General features: G+C 37.7%; 2 protein-coding genes across 3 annotated transcripts in view; one reads left to right on the top strand and one right to left on the bottom strand.

The window, feature by feature from the left end:
- Positions 1 to 13,699, top strand: part of LOC121019080 (TSC22 domain family protein 1-like) — a 14,248-nt gene extending 549 nt beyond the window's left edge. The window contains exon 2 of the mRNA XM_040458224.1: positions 13,267 to 13,699. Coding sequence (XP_040314158.1) covers positions 13,271 to 13,684 — 414 coding nt within the window. The 5' untranslated portion in view covers positions 13,267 to 13,270 and the 3' untranslated portion in view covers positions 13,685 to 13,699. The remainder of the gene's footprint in view (positions 1 to 13,266) is intronic.
- The window catches only part of PPP3R1 (protein phosphatase 3 regulatory subunit B, alpha), a 68,759-nt gene that overhangs the window by 21,546 nt on the left and 24,864 nt on the right, over positions 1 to 22,349 (bottom strand). For both annotated transcript variants that reach the window (XM_040458219.1, XM_040458220.1), the window contains exon 2: positions 11,296 to 11,335. In XM_040458219.1, the coding sequence (XP_040314153.1) occupies positions 11,296 to 11,335 (40 nt within the window). The remainder of the gene's footprint in view (positions 1 to 11,295; positions 11,336 to 22,349) is intronic.

The following is a 22,349-nucleotide window of genomic DNA, read 5'->3' as shown; positions in this document are numbered from 1 at the left end:
AGAGAGAGGAAGAGGGAGAGGGGAGGGGGAGGGGGAGAAATATCCTAAGCAGGCTCCATGCTCAGCACAGAGCCCAATGGAGGGCTTGACTCCCACCACCCTGGGGCCATGACCTGAGCTGCAATCAAGAGTTGGATGCTCAATCGACTGAGCCACCCAGGTGCCCCTCTTTGTGGGAAGGTTTTTAAATAAGAATTCAGTTTCATTAATAGATATAATTCTATCAAGATTTTTTTACTGTTGTGTCAGTTTTAAGTATTTGTTTTAGATTAAATTTTTCCATTTAATCTAAGGTGTAGAACTTTATTGGCATAAAATTCTTCATAATATTCCCTTGTTACCCTTTTAACATCTGTAGGATCTGTAATGATTTCAGTTCTTCTGTTACTGATACTGGTAATTGTGTTTTCTTCTAAAACGTTCCTTCTAAATGTGAATACTGTTATGTTCCACAGACTTCCTCCTACCTTATATAAAAGATATGACCCAAAATGATCCACCACACCAGAACTCACTCAGGCAAATGAATGTTATCCAAAAATGTCAAAATAAGCTGCACAGTTAAAATAATCTTAAAAAATTTTTTTAAATTGTTTTCAGAGCTAACAGCTTCAGAAAAAAATTTGTCATAGAAAAGCCATGTAATGTAAATTGTTGGAAGAAACCTTGGAGATGAAAACTCAAGATGAGGAAACAGACTCTGAGAATTATTTAAGTTGCCAAATGCTATAAAGCTTGATGGCAAAACTGAGTGACAGCACTTCTTGAAATACTTTCTAATCTAATTTCTTTTCATATGTTAGTTCCATTTGAATAGTTAGTACAGAAGATTAAGCTAAGAGATACTAAACACTGCTGTTCCTCAACATGCATTTTCAGGCAAGTGTGGAGAAAAGAGAACAATAAGAATGTTCTCATCTCAAAGAAATAAAAATCAAACCACAGATTTCTGGGATGTTCTCCAGGTTATACATTACTGGTTTTCCTACTGAAGGTGTTTGTATTGCTGTTGTTTTTCTCTTTTTGGTTTATCTACACTGTGGTTCTAATAAAAATAGATAATTAGCCTACTGAAAAAGCATATAGTTAAAACACCATAAAAACACATCTTCATCAAGTTTTCTCATTGTTATTAATAACCAAGTCATACTTTTTTTTTTTTTTTTTTTTTTTTAGTTTATTTAGAGAGAAAGAAAAGGTGTGAGTGGGAGAGAGGCAGAGAGAGAGGGGGACAGAGGATTCAAAACAGGTTCTGGGCTATCGGCACAGAGCCCAATGTGGGGCTTGAACTCAGGAGCCGTGAGATCACGACCGGAGCCAAAGTCAGAAGCATACCCGACTGAGCCACCCAGGCACCCCACATACTTTTTTTTTTTTTTAACCTATGTGTACACTGTGTAAGCTAGTGTAAGCCTGAAAAGACACAGCTCTTAAAGATTTCCTATGTTTTGTAAGTCAAATTCAATCCCAAACCATTCATTACACATCACATTCTCCAGGTTTTCCTGGAGAGGGGACAGGGGCCAGAAGCAGAGAAAGACCAAATCTCAAGCAGGCTCCACACTTAGTACGGAGCCCAACACAGGGCTCAATCCCACAACCCTAGGATCATGTTCCTGTGTCATGTTGTGTTTAAACACTTAGTTGCACTTTTTTAAAGCTTTGTACCACTCCCCAACCCCAACTCGCCCCAAAATATGGGATTTTTTTTTTACAAAAGAATGCATATTTAAGACTTCTTTTACTTTTAGCACCAATTATTCAAGATTTTATGGCTGCTCCAGAGCTTAACGTGGTTTATCATCAATAATGTCACACTACATACCCAATCTCTATTTTTCTTATAATGATTTGCCTTTTACCTTAAGAAATTCCAAAAATTTAAAGAAAAGAAATTCCAGCACACAATTTATATTCTTTTCTTTCTTCTTGAAGACTCTTCACAGACAATTCTGGTTTCTTGCTCTAATTTGTACCAACTGCTTTCTAGGCCCATAGGCATAGTTATTATCCTGTGATTTTCACTGGTGTCTTAGAGATTTGGTTTTGCGGATCTCATCTGCTTTAACTTCTATTTCATTTCTCTGACTACATATTCAAAAACTTATAGAAGGTAAATTTCCCAAAAGTCCCTAAATTTCTGAAAATGTCTTTAATTTGATCTCACACCTGAACAATCATTTAGCTGGTATCAAACTCTAGGTTTAGGAACTCAGAACTTTGAATAAATTGCCCCACTGCTTTCTAATATCTAAGAAATCCAATGCCAAAACACTCCTATTCTTTTTAGGCAATTTTTCCCCCAACTAGCAGCTTTTAGAATTTTCTTTTCACTCCTGAAATTTTTAAATGTAAACTTCTCAAAAGAAGTTGAGACTAAATGTTGATCATATTTCATCTAAACTTCTTGGTAATCAGAATGCTCTTTCAATCAGAAGATTTTATTTTTCAGGTGAGGGAAATTTTCTCCTACTTTTCAATCATTAGTTTTGCTTCTATTTTTATCTACTACATCTCTTGAAATTTCCTTTAGGCAGTTGCTATTACTGTCTGTATTTGTGCCACAAAGCTTTCTTTTTTGGTATATTTTTCCTTATTCTTTGCTCTAACATTCTGAAGGAGATCCAAGAATTTATCATACTTCTGCTAACTGGATGGCTAGGCCTTTTCACCAGCTAAAGTAACTGACTTCTCCTTATCACCTACGAAATTATTCAAATTTGTGGTAGGCTATGTCATGAACTTCACTGTTAAAACTACAAATTTGTAAGTGCTGCCATACCAACATGGGATAGTCTAGCACCTCACTTTTTATTAAGACTACTTCTAAAATTTTTGTGTTTATTGGAGAGATAGAGAGAAAGACAGAATCTGAAGCAGGCTCCAGGCTCCCAGCTGTCAACACAGAGCCCAACACGGGGCTCAAACTCACCAAACCATGAGATCATGACCTGAGCCAAATGCAGACACTTAACGGACTGAGCTACCGAGGTGCCCCAAGACTACTATTAAAAACCCCAAAATATTTAGAACCTAGAAGACAATCCAGGTATTTGTAAAAAAAGAGACATATAACAGCAAGTCACGGTAACAACTCAAAACCCAGATGTTCAAGTCATACACTATACTTTAAAAGACTTCAAAATCTTTTTTTTTTTTTAATGTCTATTTATCTATTTAGAAAAAGTGCACATGAGCAGGGGAGGGGCAGAGAGAGGAGGAGAATCCCAAGCAGGCTCCACACTCAGCACAGAGCCTGAAGCGGGGCTCAATCTCACAACCCTGGGATCATGACCTGAGCTGAAAACAAGAGTCTGATGCTTAACTGCTTAACAAAGTGAGCCACCCATGGCCCCTAGAAAACTTTTTTTTCCCCTGCCTTCATGGCTCAGCTCTAAGGCTTTACTGAAAGAAAGTAGAATATAAGCAATTCTCAGCAGACTAGGTAAAATAGAGTTCAGGATCACTATATAATTAAGTAAATGGTAAATCATAGCTGGTAGACTAAGAAATATGAACCATGTGGGGCGCCTAGGTGGCCCAATCGGTTAAGCGTCTGACTTCGGCTCAGGTCATGCTCTCATGGTTTGGGAGTTCGATCCCCAGTGTCGGGCTCTGTGCTGATGACTTGGACCCTGGAGCCTGCTTCAGATTCTGTGTCTCCCTCTCTCTCTGCCCCTCCCACATCCACACCCTCTCTCAAAATTAAATAAACACTTAAAAAAAAAAAAAAAAAGAAACATGGACTATGTGATATGAATTTATGAACATTTTAATCAAAGTAACAAATACAGAAGTCAATTTCAAAGTTAATGACAAAAAGGTTTAAAATAAATAGCTTTAGGGTCCCTGGGTGGATCAGGCGGTTAAGTGTCCAACTTCGACTCAGGTCATGATCTCACAGTTCCTGACTCCAAGCTCCACGTGGGGCTCTGTGCTGACAGCTTGGAGCCTGGAACCTGCTTCAGATTCTGCATCTCCCTCTCTCTCTGCCCTTCCCCCACTCACAGTCTCTCTCTCTCTCTCTCTCTCTCTCTCTCTCTCTCAAAAATAACATTTAAAAAATTTTAAGTAATACTGAATGGCATTTTAGGAATAAAATGTTTTACTATTTTCACCTGTGCACATTCAAACTGAATTTAATATCAATAAATATTAAAAAGGTTTCCTCCAAAGATTTGAGATGATGAATATAGGTTTGACAGTCAACCAGAAATCACTCTTTAGAACACATATTATTTAAAAACTACATGGATGGGCCTGGAGGGTATTATGCTAAGTGAAATTAGTCAGAAAGACAAAAATCATATGACTTCACTCATATGAGGACTTTAAGTGACAAAACCGACAAACATAAGGGAAAGGAAACAAAAATAACATAAAAACAGGGAAGGGGACAAAACAGAAGAGACTTATATGGAGAACAAACTGAGGGTTGCTGGAGGGGTTGTGGGAGCAGGGATGGGCTAAATGTGTAAGGAAGGGGCTTAGGATTCTACTCCTGAAATCATTGTTTCACTATATGCTAATTTGGATGTAAATTAAAAAAAAAAAAACTGAATGGAATTAAGCTAGTTCAAATAAGAAAGGAAAAAAAGAATGCAGAAAAAGAGGAAATTAAATTTAGAGGAACTTTTTCTTTGAAAAAGTTTTGTTTTCATAACAAAAAAAAAACTAGATCAAAGAATATGAACATGTAAATTTCCCTGAGACCATCTGATTGAGAGCAGAAATTAACAGCACAAAGTAAGGTCAATTATCTCCACACTTTCAAGTCACCTGTAAATACTCAAAACAGAAACAAAACTGCCTGACTACGAGACTGTTTACTCAAAATGAGAGCAGTGTCCTATAGGCTAATGATGTCTTATAGTTCTTTATGCAAAAGACATGCCTTCAGAGTCTGCCAAGCTCTTCTTGGGTCACCTTCTAATGAAAGAAAACTGAGACATCTTTTTAGATAGAAGATTTCTTAGTCTTTCATCTACATTCAGTTTACAAAATAAGCCCTATATTTACCAATTTTATCAAAAACATTCAGAATTATACTGGTTTTATCAGCAGTAAAAATTAGCTGAATCTGATTTTCCACTCATACCTCCAACTATTCCCCCATTTTAGTCCTCTGCTTAAACTATCTAAAGTAGTATCTTGCACTGAGTCACTTTTCCAAGTTACCATGCCAAGTTACAACTAAGGTCCCATCTTTGAACAAATCACCCAAGAGAGTATACATTTCCTGGTCCAGACAAGTTAGCCAAAGTCACAATGGCTTAGAATAATTTAACTCAATAAAAAGTAAATGCTGAATTGTGAGACAATAGAAGAATACTTATCTACATATTAGACAATCCAGTTTTGTCTAAAATCATTCATGTAAACACAAACGTAACATTAATCATGTAATATTTACTATACGGAAGACTACATAGTATTGTGATTAAAAATATAACCATGGTATGCCTGGGTGGCTGGTTCGGTTAAGCGTCTGACTTTGGCCCAGATCATAATTTTATGGTTTGGGAGTTAGAGCCCTGACAATCTCTACTGTCAGCACAGAGCCTACTTTTTGGATCCTTTGTCTATATGTCTGTCTGTCTGTCTGTCTGTCTGTCTCTCTCCCTCCCTCTGCCCCTCCCCCACTCATGCACACCCACACACTCTCTAAAATAAACATTAAAAAAAAAATATGACTCTGGAGCATGACTACTTGAGATCAACTCATAGTTTTGTTACTTTTCCTATTGTTGTGTGGCCTTAAGTCTGTTAGTGAAGGTCTCTCTGCCTGTTTTCTCATCTATATAGCAGGGAAAGTAAACCTCTTTCATGAGGCTATTGTAAAGATTAAAAAGGTTAATATATGTGAAGTGCTTAGAATAATGCCTGGCACATGTTAAATGCCATATAAGTATTTGTTGTGACTATTTATGAAAATAAATGGGGTGACTGGTAACCACTGGGTTTTCCTAAAGGTACAGCCTTTAAAATTATCCAAGTAGTTGTCTATGTAGTCCAGCTCTGAGTTCTAACTAGCTTATTCAGTCAACAGATATTTATTCAGCATCTGCTCTATGCCAGGTATTGCACTTATGCTTTTACTGCCAAGGCCTCAATTCCTTTATTGGTGAAAATGAGCTTAAAAATACCCTCTTATTATTAAAGCTTGCTGTGCTGCATATGCCATACTTAGCTATAAATTAATTATTGCTCCTTGATATTACTTTTAGTTTCTTCCTCCTCCCTTTTTCCATTCATTAAAAAATAAAACAAAACAAAAAACTTCTGGGGGCACCTGTGTGGCTCAGTTGATTGAGCGCCCGACTTCGGCTCAGGTCATGATCTCAAGGTTCATGAGTTCAAGCCCCACACTGGGCTCTTTGCTGTCACATGGAGCCCGCTTCTGATCCTCTGCCCACCCCGCCCCCCAGCTTGCACTCTCTCTAATTAAAAAAAAAAAAAAAAAAACTTTTAATAATGGAAAATTTCAAACACATACAAAGGTGAGAGACTAGTTTAATGAATTCCATATACCTATCATCCAACTGTTCAACCATTAACACATGAGAAATCTTATTTATACACCCACTTCAATTATCTTAGAGCAAATTCCAGACATATCATTTCCTTGTAACTTCAGTATTATCTTTAAAAGACATTATTTTTAAAAACATCACAATAACACTACTTGAAAAAATAATAAATTAATAACTCCTTGATATTAAACAATCATGCTCCAATTTCCCCAAAACAGCACAAATGATTTTACAGGTGTTTTTAATCCATCAGGTTTGGCAAATAGTCAATGTGTCAATAAAATGAAATTGACTTTAAGAGTAACAGTTTCATTAGAGTAGTAAAAGATAAAAGCCAGATTGCAGCAGGCCAAGAAATTAGCAAAAATAAGGAAATAGATACTATGTGAGTACAACCTGGTGACTCAAAGTTCTTTCCCTGGTCTTGACAAGAGCATTAACATCCAGAATACTGCTGTTCTAATTAGTGATATTGGCAAACACTTTATAGTGCTTAGTAAGTTGTAGGCATTGCTGAAAGCAGTTTGCATGTATTAACTGAATAACAACAATTCTATACAACAGGTACTATTACCATTTTACAGATGAGGAAACCAAAGTACTGAAAAGTTAAATAACTTAAGTGCTCAAGGTCACAAAGCTAGTAAAAGGTAGAGTTGGAATTTGAACTTAGGTATACAGTACTTATTACACAAACTGTGGCAAGACTTCTTTTTTTGTAATATAAGTGTTTTTGTTAGCTTTTGATCTGACCTATTAAATTTTTTAACCTCTGTTAAACTTAGAAATATTTAGTATATCTTCATCTCTGGGGTATTCTGAGATTCAGAAATTATGTTCATTATGAACATTTAATCCGTAGTGACAGATTAAGTGACCTAACTTGACTGGAAGAGTGAAATTTTAGTCTTTGATCTATGCTGTGTTGCTTATTGGCTGGGTCATTTTCTATAGTGTAAAGAGGCACTATTCTTACATTTAACCAAATTATGCAACTGCATTTTGTCAGATGTTTCACTATTGCCTTCTTTTACTCTAAAATCTAATACTACATGTTATTAAAAGTAAATTAAAGTTGAAAAAAAAAGAAATAAGGAAATGGAGATAACTGTACAGTATATGCTCTTTTTTTGAGAAGCTCAAATAGGAGAAAAAGTGAAGAAAAACTAGGAGGTACATGAAGGATCAGAATCAAAGCATAGTTGATTATATGTGTAAACTGAAGAGCTAAAACTTAAGATATATAGGAAAAGACAGAGAAACAAAATAAGGTCCTAGAGATGAGAGTGGATGAGGTTAAAAGCACAAGGAAGGAGGCTGACCTTGAATAAGGGGGTATAATCCAAACTGACACTGACAGGAGGAGTCAGTTAAGCAGGACTGGCACTGAGAAAACTGGCAGGCAGAGGTAGAAGATGGAGGGGCATGAGGAGGCTAACACTTAAAATGTTTTCAGTTTTCTTAAGACTCAGGAGACAAGGCATTGATTAAAAGCAGAGTACTGGAAAGGATTATGCAAGGGATTTGGATAGAATGTTGAAGACCTGGATGAAATTTAAGGAGACTGAAAAAGACAAACAGGACCAGACAGGTAAAGAATTAATCAGCATTCGAATCTTATGTAGCTTTCAAAACCAATTCCATCACCCCATCCACAAAGCTCTTAACTTCTGTAACCAAAAGTAATTTTCCCTCCTTAGAATTTTTATTTTTCATAATGGTTTACTTGTACTATAATAATTTTACCCAATAGCCAGACTGTAAGTACTTTGTGGGTGCTTACTTTATCCGTATATCACAAGGCTGAAGACAGTACCTTGCAGAATATAATTTACCATCTTCTTACTTTTAATTTTTTATTTAAAAAAAAAATTTTTTTTAACGTTTATTTATTTTTTTGGGACAGAGAGAGACAAAGCATGAACGGGGGAGGGGCAGAGAGAGAGGGAGACACAGCATCAGAAACAGGGTCCAGGCTCTGAGCCATCAGCCCAGAACCCGATGCGGGGCTCGAACTCACGGACCGCGAGATCGTGACCTGGCTGAAGTCGGATGCTTAACCGACTGCGCCACCCAGGCACCCCTTACTTTTAATTTTTTAAATGTTTATTCATTTTTGAGAGAGACACACAGAACATGAGTGGGGGAGGAGTGGAGAGAGAGAGACACAGAATTCGAAGCAGGTTCCAAGGCTCTGAGCTGTCAGCACAGAGCCCGATGTGGGGCTCAAGCCCACGAACTCTGAAATCATGGCCTGAACTGGACGCTCAACTGACTGACCCACCCAGGCGCCCTGAATCTTCTTACCTTTTTTAAGGTAAATACCAAAGGAACAAAACAGACAGTAACTACCTGAAGAGCTGAGACCACTCAAGCCTGAGACAATTACATAAGAACCCATCAAGAACAGAGAATTAAGGTGAGTCTTGAAGAGGTGAGAAGGCAAGACATTATTTAACCTGAACAGGGACATATAAATAGTGAAGTGCCTCAAGAATTAGTTTTAACAGAGGCACCTGGGTAGTTCAGTCAGTGAAAATCCGACTCCTGATTTTGGCTCAGGTCATGATCTCATAGGAGTTCGAGCCTTGAGTCTAGCTCCCCACTGACAGTACAGATCCTGCATGGGAGTCTCTCTCTCCCCCTCTGCCCCTCCCGGGCTCATGCACACTCTCTCTCTCAAGAATAAATAAATTTAAAAAAAAATGAGTTTTAACATTCTTATCTATAATGGTAGTTATTCACAGATAACACTAACCTCTTCCAATAATATAAAGAAGTTTTTCAGGAGTGCCTAGGTGTCTCAGTCAGTTGGGAGTCCGACTTTGGCTCAGGTCATGACCTCACGATTCCTGAGTTCAAGCCCTGCATCAGGCTCTGCGCTGACAACTCAGAGCTTGGAGCCTGCTTCCAATTCTGTGTCTCTGTCTCTCTCTCAAAAATAAACAAATGTTAAAAAACATTTTTTTAGGGGCTCCTGGGTAGCTCAGTCAGTTGAGTGTCCAACTTTGGCTCAGGTCATGATCTCACTGTTTGTTTTGAGTTCGAGCCTCGCATTGATTGGGCCCTGGGCTGACAGTCAGAGCCTGGAGCCTGCTTCAGATTCTGTGTCTCCCTCTCTCTCTGCTCCTCCCCCACTTGTGCTCTGTCTCTGTGTCTCTCTCTCAAAAATAAACATAAAAAAAAAACTTAAAGAAGTTTTTTAAATGACAAAAAAAATTTACTACAATATGTAGATGGGAGAAAACTGGTGGTTTCAATGTAGACAAGTTCATTTTGGGGAAATCATCCAAATCATGTATAAAATATTATAAAAGCACATTTTATTCTAGTGAACCAAATAGGGAACAGAGAAAAAAAAGCTATAAACTGGGTAGAAGAACCCAGATAGATTCATAGCTGGTTACACAATCACTGACAACTACAGATCTTCAGTGACATGGCTCAACAGTTTCATCAAAGCATAGATGACGTAGTAAGAAAGAAGACTTACTATTAAGTTCTGAAGATAAAACTGAAAGGGGCAGCTTTAACAGTGTATGCATTATTTGTCAACAATGTATGCTCAGGTTGTGATCTTGCAGCTCATGGGACCGAACCCTGTGTTGGGCTGTGTACTGACAAGCTCAATGCCTGCATGGGATTCTCTCTCCCTCTGTCTGCCTCTCTCCCCTGCTCACACGCTCTCTCTCAAAATAAATGAATAAGCATTTAAAAACAAATTATAGAAGTTACAAAATGTAAGATGAAATGATAAATAATTTCAGCTTATTATAACTGCTACAAAGAAAATAAATGGGGTACTATTCATGACAGAGAATCTAAGCAGAGAGAGAAAAAACATCTCCAAAGGGGTGACATTTATGCTGACAGCTGAATGACAACAACGTCAAATAAAGAGCTGATAGAACAGCATTCTACCCAGAGCGCATAAGCAAGCAAAGGTGTTGAAGAGAATGAAATTAACACAGGTTTTGGGAAAAGAAAGGAGACTAATGAAACAAAGGGCAACTGGGAAAGTGACAAACAAACCAAGTGACACTTCATTACAAGATAATGTCTCCAAATGGGGAAGGACCAGTTACATCTAATAGAAATGGCAAGGAAGGTTCAGAACTGTTTGGGTATCCTGGGACCTCGTGATGCCATCTGAACTTACCAACAGTCCCTATTCCAATTCTAAAGATCTCTCCCTTTCCCAATCACTGCTCTTCCATACAAGAGACTTTATGATTTTTATATAAGCTCCCTAGTGCTCTGATCCTTAAATCAAGAATTTCAAAAACTGTCATTTTCTTTCTTTACATTCTCCAGTACACTCAGAAAGAACCAGACCACCCCACACTTCTTATACTCTTCACTCCTCTGAGAAACATCTTTGGCAATAGCTATTTGGTCTATCAAAGTTTTGCCTTCAACACACTTTATTTTATATAACCAAAGGATAAGTAAATTAACTGTTTACCTGAAACTTTGTTAATCTGAAAACCTTCTGTTGGGTTACGCCACTGAGATCTGAGGGCTGATTTGTAACTACAGCACAATACAGATAATAAAGAGCAGCTCTATTAAAAAAAAAAAACAAAACAAAAACAGTTCCCTGCTCTGATAACTTTAAAAGACAAAGTCAAATTCATTACTCATTTTAAATAGTTAAGGGTTAACTTTACTATGTAGATATACAGAGGTGTATGATATATACATATATAGAGAGAGATGTGTAAATAAAAGAAATTCTTGATAACAAGAATATGTGACTTACAGTGTGAGCACATTTCCAAAGGATAACTTGCCTCATTTCCCTGGAGAAAGAAATAAATAATAATTAGTCACAAAATTGGTACGAATGTCTTTAAAAGGTTTAAATATTCTGAGTCACAAACATAGGGAAATAAGCCAAAAACCAATGTATCTAGGTCTATAAATTATCATTTTTTGATAAGAAAAAAATCATAAAATAGGATATAAAGAGCTCTCAAATCACAACAGGCCTGAGTTGGGTCTCTGACATTATGACTTATACAAACCCTTGACTAAAATTTACTTTAAATATTTTTAATGCCCTAAACATATGGATTGTATAATTTTAAAACACAGGAGACTGTCAATGTTCTGTCTTGCTGAGTAAATTCATTTTGGGACAAAAGTCAGAATAGTTTCTCCTGCCACATATATTTAAATGAAGAGTTTCCTGAGAGTGTAAAGCTGTTAAAAAGGAAAAAAAAAAAAACTATTAGCATTTATACCTACTATCTTCTATATGCCACGCAACTAAAATAAAACAAATATTAATAGGAAGATGGGTCCAATGTAAGGCAGCCAATTCAAATTTTTCTTTTGAAAAGTCTTATCTCATGGGTAAATTCCAAGTTGATATAATTTATCTGAACTCCTAACTTATAAAATATATAAAACCAACCATCTATTTACTATCCAGGATTCCATGTGAATTTATTTAAGGAAAAAAGAGCTCTAGAAAAACTACAGACCCAGTCAAAAGCCCACATTTAACAATTCTTAATGAACTGACCCTAGGGAGGTCAAAGTACCTGGTGGATGATCACATCATTTGATCAGTGATGAAACCAGTTCTAAATCTAAAACAGTAAAAACTTCTAGTAAAACAGACTCACGTGAGATAAAAACAATGAAAATCCTTTTAAAGTCTACAGAATTTAAATTAATGTAAACTGAATTTTTAAAGTTCAGTTATAAAATCAGAGTACTACACATCCTATATTCCATTTACCTAATCTTGACCCTACCTAGCAACATGTGCAATAGGATTAATATATGAATATACTTACAATAGCCTGTGAAGTTATTGAATACAGTCTGAAAAGAACATTCTAGTCTGGCTCACTAGTTTTTAAACTCCTAAAAAGTTATCTTACACTATGTAAATTTGAAGTCTAAGAAAGGTTATCCCGTAAATTAGCTAGCATCTTCAATTCTTATCATGCATGCTACCAATCATTAATTAGTTTTTTCCTTGAAAATTATAGCAGATAACTGCAATTTTCCAGAACTGGTTAATTTAAGGTTACTTTAAATATCAAATATATATTGAGGCGCCTGGGTGGCTCAGTAGGTTAAGTGTCCAACTTCAGCTCAGGTCATGATCTCACAGTTCATGGGTTCAAGACCCATATCGGGCTCTGTGCTGACAGCTCAGAGCCTGGAGCCTGCTTCAGATTCTGTCTCCCTCTCTCTCTGTCTCTCCCCTACTTGAGCACGTGCTCTCTCCCCCTCTTTAAAAAATAAACATTAGGGGCGCCTGGGTGGCTCAGTCGGTTAAGCGGCTGACTTCAGCTCACGTCATGATCTCGCGGTCCATGAGTTCGAGCCCTGCGTCGGGCTCTGTGCTGACAGCTCAGAGCCTGGAGCCTGTTTCAGATTCTGTGTCTCCCTCTCTCTGACCCTCCCCTGTTCATGCTCTGTCTCTCCCTGTCTCAAAAATAAATAAAATGTTAAAAAAATAAAAAATAAACATTAACAATATTTTAATATTGAAAAGCCTTAGTGGAGCCCGGCGGTAGACCTCAGAGGCTTCTCCACACAGCAGTGGGATCAGCATCTTCCTGGGATCACCAAGCCCCAGAAGCTGGGTTTCTTTAAACCAGGGCTGCTGTTTTCTGTTTCTCCCTGGGCTGCAAAAAGCTAGAAGATTTTTATCTAGCTCAAACAAGGCTGCTGGTATTCCTTTTTCCCGTGAGGCTGTTTGTGGCTGCAGTTGCATGAAATCCCAATGGTGTAGACCAGTGGTGATGGATCTAGGAGTTCACCAACTGAGACATTTTTCAATTTCTTTCTTGTCATCCTTGCTGGAGACTGAAAACACTTCTGTGAGACTTGACAGTAGCTCCTTGGGTGCAAGTGTGGTAGCTATTGACAACAAAATCGAGCAAGCTATGGATCTGGTGAAAAGCCATCTGATGTATGTGGTTAGAGAGGAAGTGGAAACCCTTAAAGAGCAAATCAAAGAACTAATAGAGAAAAATTCCCTGGAGCAGGAAAACAATCTGCTGAAGACACTGGCCAGTCCTGAGCAGCTTGCCCAGTTTCAGGCCCAGCTGCAGACTGGCTCCCGCCCTGTGACCACACAGCCCCCAGCCCAGCCAGCGTTCCAGGGCTCAGGACCAACTGCATAGCCTCCCATGCCCCTGAAGAACTGGCTGCTGCTGTCTGAACTGAACAGACCAGAGAAGATGTACAAGGCGGAATCCATCCACCTCTACAGTCACCCATTTCACTGCTCACTGCACAAGAGAAGTGAAGCTGACCTATGCCATTGTGTCTGTTTTCCAGTATTAAACACTCATGTGCTTTTGGCTTGAAGAAATTTCTTAGTTGGGTGAATTAAAGGTTAATCAAATAATTAGCATGGATATACTGGGACTTCCTGCAGCTTGGCAGATATGTGAGAAGTGGTTCCATTCATGCTGAGGAGCTGTGTGCCTTTCCATCATCCCTTCCCTGCTCCCCATCCCTGCTCCCAAGAGTTCTCTCCTGCTTGCACGTAGTATACTCCATGGGGTTAGAAGCAGTGGGGCTCCAGTGGACTTTCCTCTCTCCTCTTCCCCATGAGGAACTTGAAAGGGAGGTCAGAGTAAAGACTGACACATAGTCTCACCTAAGATGAGGGGAAACATAGTTCATCATACAAATTGACGACTGTCATCAAAAATCCATAAAATGATAGTACTGTGCCTCTTTCTAAAACAGTAGATGACACAAAATTCTTTGAGATGGTGACAGGTAGCTGGGACCCAGGCTATCTTACCATGAAGGTTGTTTTGCTTATTGTATATTTGTGTATGGAGTGGAACTATTTTGTACAATAGAGGGCTGTAACTACTATTTATCTTGTACAGATTGAAATCTAGATGTCTGAAGAGGTGTGAATTGTCTTTTATACAGAGATCTACAGAAAAAATGCTACATGAAGAAAACTACACCTGAAGAAATTTTAAGAATCTGGCATTGTCAGTCACTTTGTGTAATCTGAACTCTTCTAGTTGCTGAATATCTTGAAGTAAATTCCTGTTCACTGAAGTCTTTTGATTGAGCTGGTTGAATACTTTGAAAAATGATCCATTCTAGCTAATGAAATGGATCTCCCAGTAGGGGTTTCTGCATATTACCTATAGAGTAGTTATACGCATTTGTTTCTGTGCATGTTCTCTACACAGTTGTAAGGTGTCACTGTATTTAACAGCTGCACTTGTCAACTTTCAATAAAGCATATAAAATGTTGATAAAATATTTTAATATCAAATATATATTAGAGATAGAAGAAAATGATAAACAGCGGCATCTGGGTGGCTCAGTCAATTAAGCCTCTGACTTCAGCTCAGGTCATGATCTCATGGTTTGTGAGTTCAAGCCCTGCATCAGGCTCTGCGTGGAAAGCTCAGAGTCTGGAATCTACTTCAGATTCGGTGTCTCCCTCTGCCCTACCCAGTTCATACTCTGTCTCTCTTTCGCTCTCAAAAATAAACATTAAGAAAATATTTAAGAAGAAATAGCAAACATTAATAAAACCGGACCATTAGTAATGAACAGAGATAGAGTTTTGCTTATTCTGCCCCTTACTTGATTTTAAGACTCTAATGATTCCTATCTTTTACTGCCTCACATACGTATTTCATACCTAAAATTTTATATATGCTTTAAAAAAAAATCTCACTCTACCTTAAAGTATGTTTCTTGAAACATTCTCAAAAGAGTATAATGACACTTTTAATTGTCATTCTGAGTTGTGTGTGTGTTTTATGATAATGATTAATGTTATAATTGTCTTAGAAGTGAGGGCATGGGGCACCTGGCTGGCTCAGTCAGAGGAGCATGCAACTCTTGATCTAGGGGTTAAGAGTTCAAGCCCCACATTTGGTACAAGGATTACTTAAATAAATAAAACTTAGAAAAAAAAAAGTGAGGGCAAAAGAGTTATATGGTAGTTTCAAGGACGACTCTGAAACCCAGTCCTTATTTCTCCCACCCACTAACCTTCACAGCATTATCACTTCTTTATAAATAATACCATCAATCCTCTATCCACATTATTCCCAGCTAGCCAACATCCACAAGACCCAAGGACCAGCCCAGCTAGAGCCCTTCAGTGCTTTTCCACCAATACTGAATGCCTCATCTATCTCCTAAACTTAAAATCTATATATCCAAAAGGTTACTTCAACCTCAACCTGAACAGTCTTGTGCCTGGTAAAAAAATCTTTCAAGTATCAAGGAAAATGTTTTCCCCAGATAACCAAAAACTGAAAGAATTAAGCTCCAATGCATGTGCAGTACAAGAAACGTCATAAGAATATTCTTCAGGCATAAGAAAAATTGTACTAAATGGAAATCTGATTCTAGACCAGGAAATGAAGATCACCAAAAAGATAAATTTGTGGGGCGCCTGAGTGGCTCAGTCAGTTAAATGTCTGACTTCTGCTCGGATCATGATCTCACAGTCTGTGGGTTCAAGCCTCACATGGGGCTCTGTGCTGACAGCTCGGAGCCTGGAGCCTGCTTAGGATTCTGTGTCTCCCTCTCTCTCTCTCTCTCTGCCCCTCCCCTGCTCGCACGCTCTCTCAATAATACATAAACTTTAAAAAAAAAAAAGGTATATTTGTATGTAAATATAAAAGACTTTTTTCTCATTTTTAAATATCTTTAAAATATAATTAACTTACTTAACACAAACATAGTAACAATGTATTGTGGGGTATATAACATGTACATAGAAGTAGAATGTGTGACAACAGCAGCACAAATATGAGAGAGAGGAATGATGTATGTTGTCAAGATCTTGCACTATGAAGGAAACATTACAATGTTATTTGAAAGTAGAGCATAATGTTAAAGATGTATATGATAGGGGCGCCCTAAGTGGCTCAGTTGGTTGGGCTGACTGTCTGACTCTTGATTTCAGCTCAGGTCATGATCTCACAGTTCACGAGTATGAGCCTGTGTAAGGCTCTGCACTGACAGCATGGAGCCTGCGTGGGCTTCTCGCTCTCCCTGTCTCATTGCCCCCGCCTCTCCTCTGCTCTCTCAAAATAAATAAACATTAAAAAAAAAAAAATGTGTATTAAAAACCCTACAGCAACTGTTTTAATTTAAAAAAAAATTTTTTTAATGTTTATTTTTGAGAGAGAGAGAGAAAGAGAAAGAGAGAGAGAGTGTGTGAGTGGGCAAGGGGCAGAGAGAGCAGGAGACACAGAATCCGAAGCAGGCTCCAGGCTCTGAGCTACCAACACAGAGCCCACACGGGGCTTAAACTCGTGAACCGCGAGATCATGACCTGTGCCGAAGTCAAATGCCAAACCGAATGAGTCACCCAGGAGCCCAGCAACTGTTTTTTAATAAAAAGATAAATACAACAGTATCATAAAGAATACTCAATCTAAAGGGAGGCAAATAGGATAAAAGAAACAAAAATCAAGTGTGGAAAAAACAAAGTACAATATCAGAATGGCAGATTTAAATCCAAACATTTTGAGAATGATACTATGTTAAGGGTAAACATTGTAGTAATTACAATTAAAGACACAACTGTACACTATCTATAAGAAGCCTACCTTAAAAACAAGTTAGAGGTAGGTTAAAACTAAAAAGACAGAAAGATATACCACAAAAGTATTAATCGAAAGAAGCATACAGTGGCTAGTAACAATGGAAAATGCAGAATCCAGAACAAGTAATACATTATCAGGGATATAGAGGGCTATATAATGTTAAAAGAGTGGATTCATTAGGAAGATGTAATGATACTAAGTCTATTGTGATTTATAATAAAAAAATGTATTTAGTTTTGTTTCTAGCATAGAGATTCTAAAACCGTCAGAATTTCTTAAGTGAGAACTATAAAGATGTCTTATGTTAAGGAGGGGACTGTGAGAGAGCACCTAAAGATAGGGACTGTCTGGTTGCCAGGAGAACCAATTATATGATTAGAAGGCTGTAATTTTAGCCCCACTACCCTCTGACCTTTGGGGAGGGGGGGCTACAGGATGAATTAATCACCAAAGAGCAATGATTTAATCAACTGTAGCTATGTAACTAAGACATCATAAAAACCCAAAAGGACAGGGTTCAGAGAACTTCCAAGTTGGTGAACACGAAAAGATGCAGGGAGAGTGGAGCACCTGGAGAGGGCACACCCTTTCCTATGTATCTTGCCTCATGTGTCCCTTCCATTTGGCCATTCCTAAGTTATATCCTTATAATAAACTGTGATTTAGTAAATAAAGTGTTTCCCTGAGTCCTATGAGTCACTCTAGCAAATTAATCAAACCCAAAACGGGGGTCATTTTATCCTTCCAACTATACCAGGTTGGTCAGAACCCCAGGAGACAATCTAGATATGTTAACTGGCATCTGAAGGAGAGAGACAGAGGCAGTCTTGCAGGACTGAGCCCTTCACCTGTAGAATCAAATGCTATGTCTAGGTAGACAGTGTCAGAATTGAATTGTAGGACATCTAACTAATGTCCAGAAATTGTGCGGATGTGTGGGGAACCCCCGAGCCTCCCATACTGTAATTAGGTCTACACACACACACACACACACACACACAGTTAACACAGCTTCAAAATAAATGAAAGCAAGTACTAATTAAAGAATGGAAAGGAAAACAGTCAATCATTTTGGAGATTTTAATATTTCTCTCACAGTAACTGAAAGAAAACAAATAGAACAAAAAAATAAAGTTATAGAAGATTTGAACACACACGATCAACTAACATGTCCTAAACCAGCAGAATATTCTTTTCTAATGAACATGGAACATTCACAAAGCCATTATTCTGAGCCTCAAAAAAAGTATCAATAAATTGAAAGGCCTAAAATCATACAGAATATATTCTTCCATTATGATATAATTAAACTAGAAAGATATTTGGGAATAATCAAATATTTGGAAACAAAGCACAATTCTAATAACCCAGGAGTCACAGAGGAAATGACAAAGAGAAATCAGAAAATGCTTTGGATAGAATGAAAACAGAACCCATCAGAACTTGTAAGATATAGGTTAAGCAGTGTTTTGAGGAAAATGCCATTACAAGAGAAAGTCCAAAACATAATGATCTGTTCCCAAAGTAAAAGGCTAGAAAAAGAAGAAGTTAAACCTAAAGAAAGAAAAAAAATGAGAAATTAATAAAATAGAAATGGGCAAAGAAAAATCGATAGACAAAAACTTTTTTGGAAAAGGTCAGTAAGTAATCCCTCAGGCAAATCAATACAAATCCTACAGACATGAAAAGAAAAATAAAGGAATTTTCTAAACAATGCTATAAAAAAAAATTTTATAACTAAGATAAATGGACAAGTTTCTTGAAGGCCCATATGACAAAACTGGCTCAAGAGAAAAAAGAAATGCTGAACAGCTCTAGAGCTCTTAAAATACACTGAATTTGAGTTTAAAAGTTTCTTACAAAGAAAACTACAGACCCGGATTGCTTCACTGCTCAGTTCAATCATATATTCCAAGTACAAAAACATGCCAACCCTACACAAATTCTTTCAAAAAGCAGAAGGAAGGAATAGTTCTTAAACTCATTTAATGAGGCTAGTGTTACCTTCGTACCAAAATCAGAGAATAACATTACATTATAAAAAAGGAAACTATACTCCCATACTTCTTCACGACAGTGGATACAAAAATCATTAACAATATCTGAGTAAATCCAGAAAAAAAAATTTTTAATATTTATTAATTTTTGAGAGAGAGAGACAGAGACAGAGACAGAGACAGAGCATGAGCGGGGGAAGGACAAAGACAGAGGGAGACACAGAATCCGAAGCAGGCTCCAGGCTCTGAGCTGTCAGCACAGAGCCTGACGCAGTGGTCAAGCCCACGAACCATGAGATCATGACCTGAGCAGAAGTCAGAGGCTTAACTGAATGAGCACTCAGGCGCCCCCAGAAACAATTTTAAAGAGAATAAAATTCATGACCAACTGAGGAAAATCCCAGCAATGCAAGCTTCGTTTAACATTCAAAATCAATGTGATTCACTACACTAACAGACTAAAAAATAAAAAACACCATATGATCATCAACATATATAAACAAAAGCATGTGACACATTTCAACACCCATAAGAACCACAACCCAGCAAAGATCTTCAATCTATTAAGCCTATCTACAAAAAGCCTAAGCTAACATACTTAATATGGTGAACAACTAAACGCCTTCTCCCTAAGATCAGGAACAAGATAAAGGTATCTGCACCAGTGCAATAAGGCAAGAGAGAAGAAATAAAAGGCATACAGATTGGAAAGAGAAAAGTAAACTGCTTTTACTTGCAGATAACATGACTGTGTATGTACACAAATAATAAACTACAAAAGACTGTCAGAACTAATAAATGAATGAAACAAAGCCACACAATACAAGGTGTATACAAAAATCAAATGCATTTCCATACAGACCTAAGTAGCCAAACAATCTGAAAAAGAACAACGTTGAAGGAGTTACACTATCTGACTTAAAGAATTATTATAAAGCTGGAATCGTCAATAGAATGATATTGGTGTAAGACTAGATAAAAAGATAAATGGAACAGAATAAAATGGAGAACACACACACACATACACACAAAGGTTAAGTTTTTGGCAAAAGTGTCCAGGTAATTCAGTGGGAAGAAATCCTTTGCAACAAATGATGCTAAAACAAATGGGTATCAATATTTTAAAAAGGAAAAGACAAAAGAGTAGATTTTTATTTTATTCTCTTCTACTCTATTTTATTTTAGAGAGAGAGGGCGAGTGGGGGAAGGACAGAGGGAGTGGAGTGGAAGAGAGTGAATCTTAAGCAGGCTCCATGCCCAGCACACAGCCAACATGGGGTGCTCGATCTCATGACTGTGAAATCATGACCTGAGCAGAAATCAAGAATCAAATGCTTAACTGTGCAGGTGCCCGAGTAGACATTTCATAACAAAAGATACAGACACAGCAAATATGCACATCAAAATATGTTTCATATCGGACATCAGAGAAATGCAAAATTAAAACTACAATTACATACAATACTTGCAACTAGTATATATGTGCCTAAAATTTAAAAACTTGACATATAAAATGTTGCCAAAAATGTAGAACAAATGGTTATGTGCTATGCAGAATTCTAAGATGGCCCTCTGAAATTCCCAGCCCTAGGTATACAAACATCTTTTCTCAGTTATTCAAATACTAATCTAGGTATTGGCTCAAAGGGATTTTGTATATGTAATTAAGATTCCAAATTAGTTGACCATAAGATAAGACTATTCAGGTGGGTCTGTTCTAATCATAAGAGCCTTTTAAAAGCAAAAAGGGGAGGGGCGCCTAGGTGGCTCAGTCAGGTTGGCGTCCGACTTCGGCTCAGGTCATGATCTCGCTCAGGTCATGATCTCACAGCTCGTGAGTTCGAGCCCCGTGTCAGGCTCTGGGCTGACAGCTCGGAGCCTGGAGTCTGCTTCGGATTCTGTGTCTTCCTCTCTCTCTGCCCCTAACCCACTTGCATTCTGTCTCTGTCTCTCTCAAAAATAAATAAACATTAAAAAAAATTTTTTTTTAATAAAATAAAATAAAAGCAAAAAGGGGAAGTCAGAGATTCAAACCATGAGAATTCACGACTAGGGAGTGAGCCCCATGCCACTGAATGCAGGCAGCTTCTAAGGGCTAAGAGTAGCCTCTAGCGGACAGTAAACCAAGGAGCAGAGAGCTCAATCCTACAAGAGCAAGAAACTGAATTCTACCAACAACATAAATGACCTCAGAAACAGAATCTTCCCCAGAACCTCCAGACAAGAACTCACTCTGGCTGACACCTGGATTTCAGCCTTGTGATTCCCTGAAGAGAGACCCCATGTTAAACTAGCATTACGGTTAAGTGCTGTTTTAAGCCACTAAATTTACGGTTATTTGTAACACAGCAATAGAATCAACACCCAGACGTATACAGTATATGTAGCTAAAAGTAAAAATGTTGACATGACAAGTGTTGGTGAAGATAGAGAACTGAAATTTTTATGCAGAATAACACATTTTGGAAAACAATTTGATGGATTCTTTAATAATTTTTAAGTGTATTTCTTTATTTTTGAGAGAGAGAGAGAGAGAGCAAGCGGGAGAGGGGCAGAGAGAGAGAGAGAGAATCCCAAATAGGCTCTGCCCTGTCAGCAGGGAGCCTGATGTGCGGCTCAAACTCACAAACTGTAAGATCATGACCTGAGTGGAAACCAAGAGTCGGATGCTTAGCCGACTGAGCCACCCAGGTGCCCCTGACGGATTCTTAATAGTAAGTTTAACATAACATTCAGAAATAAAAACATGTCCACATAAAGATTTGTACACATATATCCACAGAAGCTCTGTTGTCAACAGTCCAAACAAGAAACAACCTAAATGTCCACCAACCATCAAATGGATAAACTGTGGTGTATCCAGACAATGGAGTACTACTGGGTAGTGAACAGGAAAAGACTACTGATACACACAACAAAATAAATCAATTTCAAAATCAGGAAGCTAAGTGAAAGAAGCCAGATACAAAACATTACATACTGCATGATTCCATTTATAAGTAATAGAAAAGGCAAACTATAGTTACCAAAAGATCAGGGGTTGCTAGGATTTAAGAGGGTATCAGGTAACATTTTAGAGTGACAAGAAATGTTCTACATCTTGATTGTGGAAGTGCTTACAAAACTATACATCTGTCAAGACATTAACTGTATGCCTGAAATTGGTTAATTTTACTATATGTAAGTTATACCTCAATAAAACTGATCTCAAGTATAATGGAATTGCTTTATAACTCATA

This window comes from Herpailurus yagouaroundi, unplaced genomic scaffold (assembly GCF_014898765.1).
Source record: "Herpailurus yagouaroundi ecotype Mexico unplaced genomic scaffold, PumYag 221, whole genome shotgun sequence".
In the NCBI taxonomy this organism is placed as follows: Eukaryota; Metazoa; Chordata; class Mammalia; order Carnivora; family Felidae; genus Herpailurus; species Herpailurus yagouaroundi.
The sequence above is the reverse complement of the archived record's forward strand: the minus strand, read 5'-3'. Positions and strand labels throughout refer to the sequence as shown.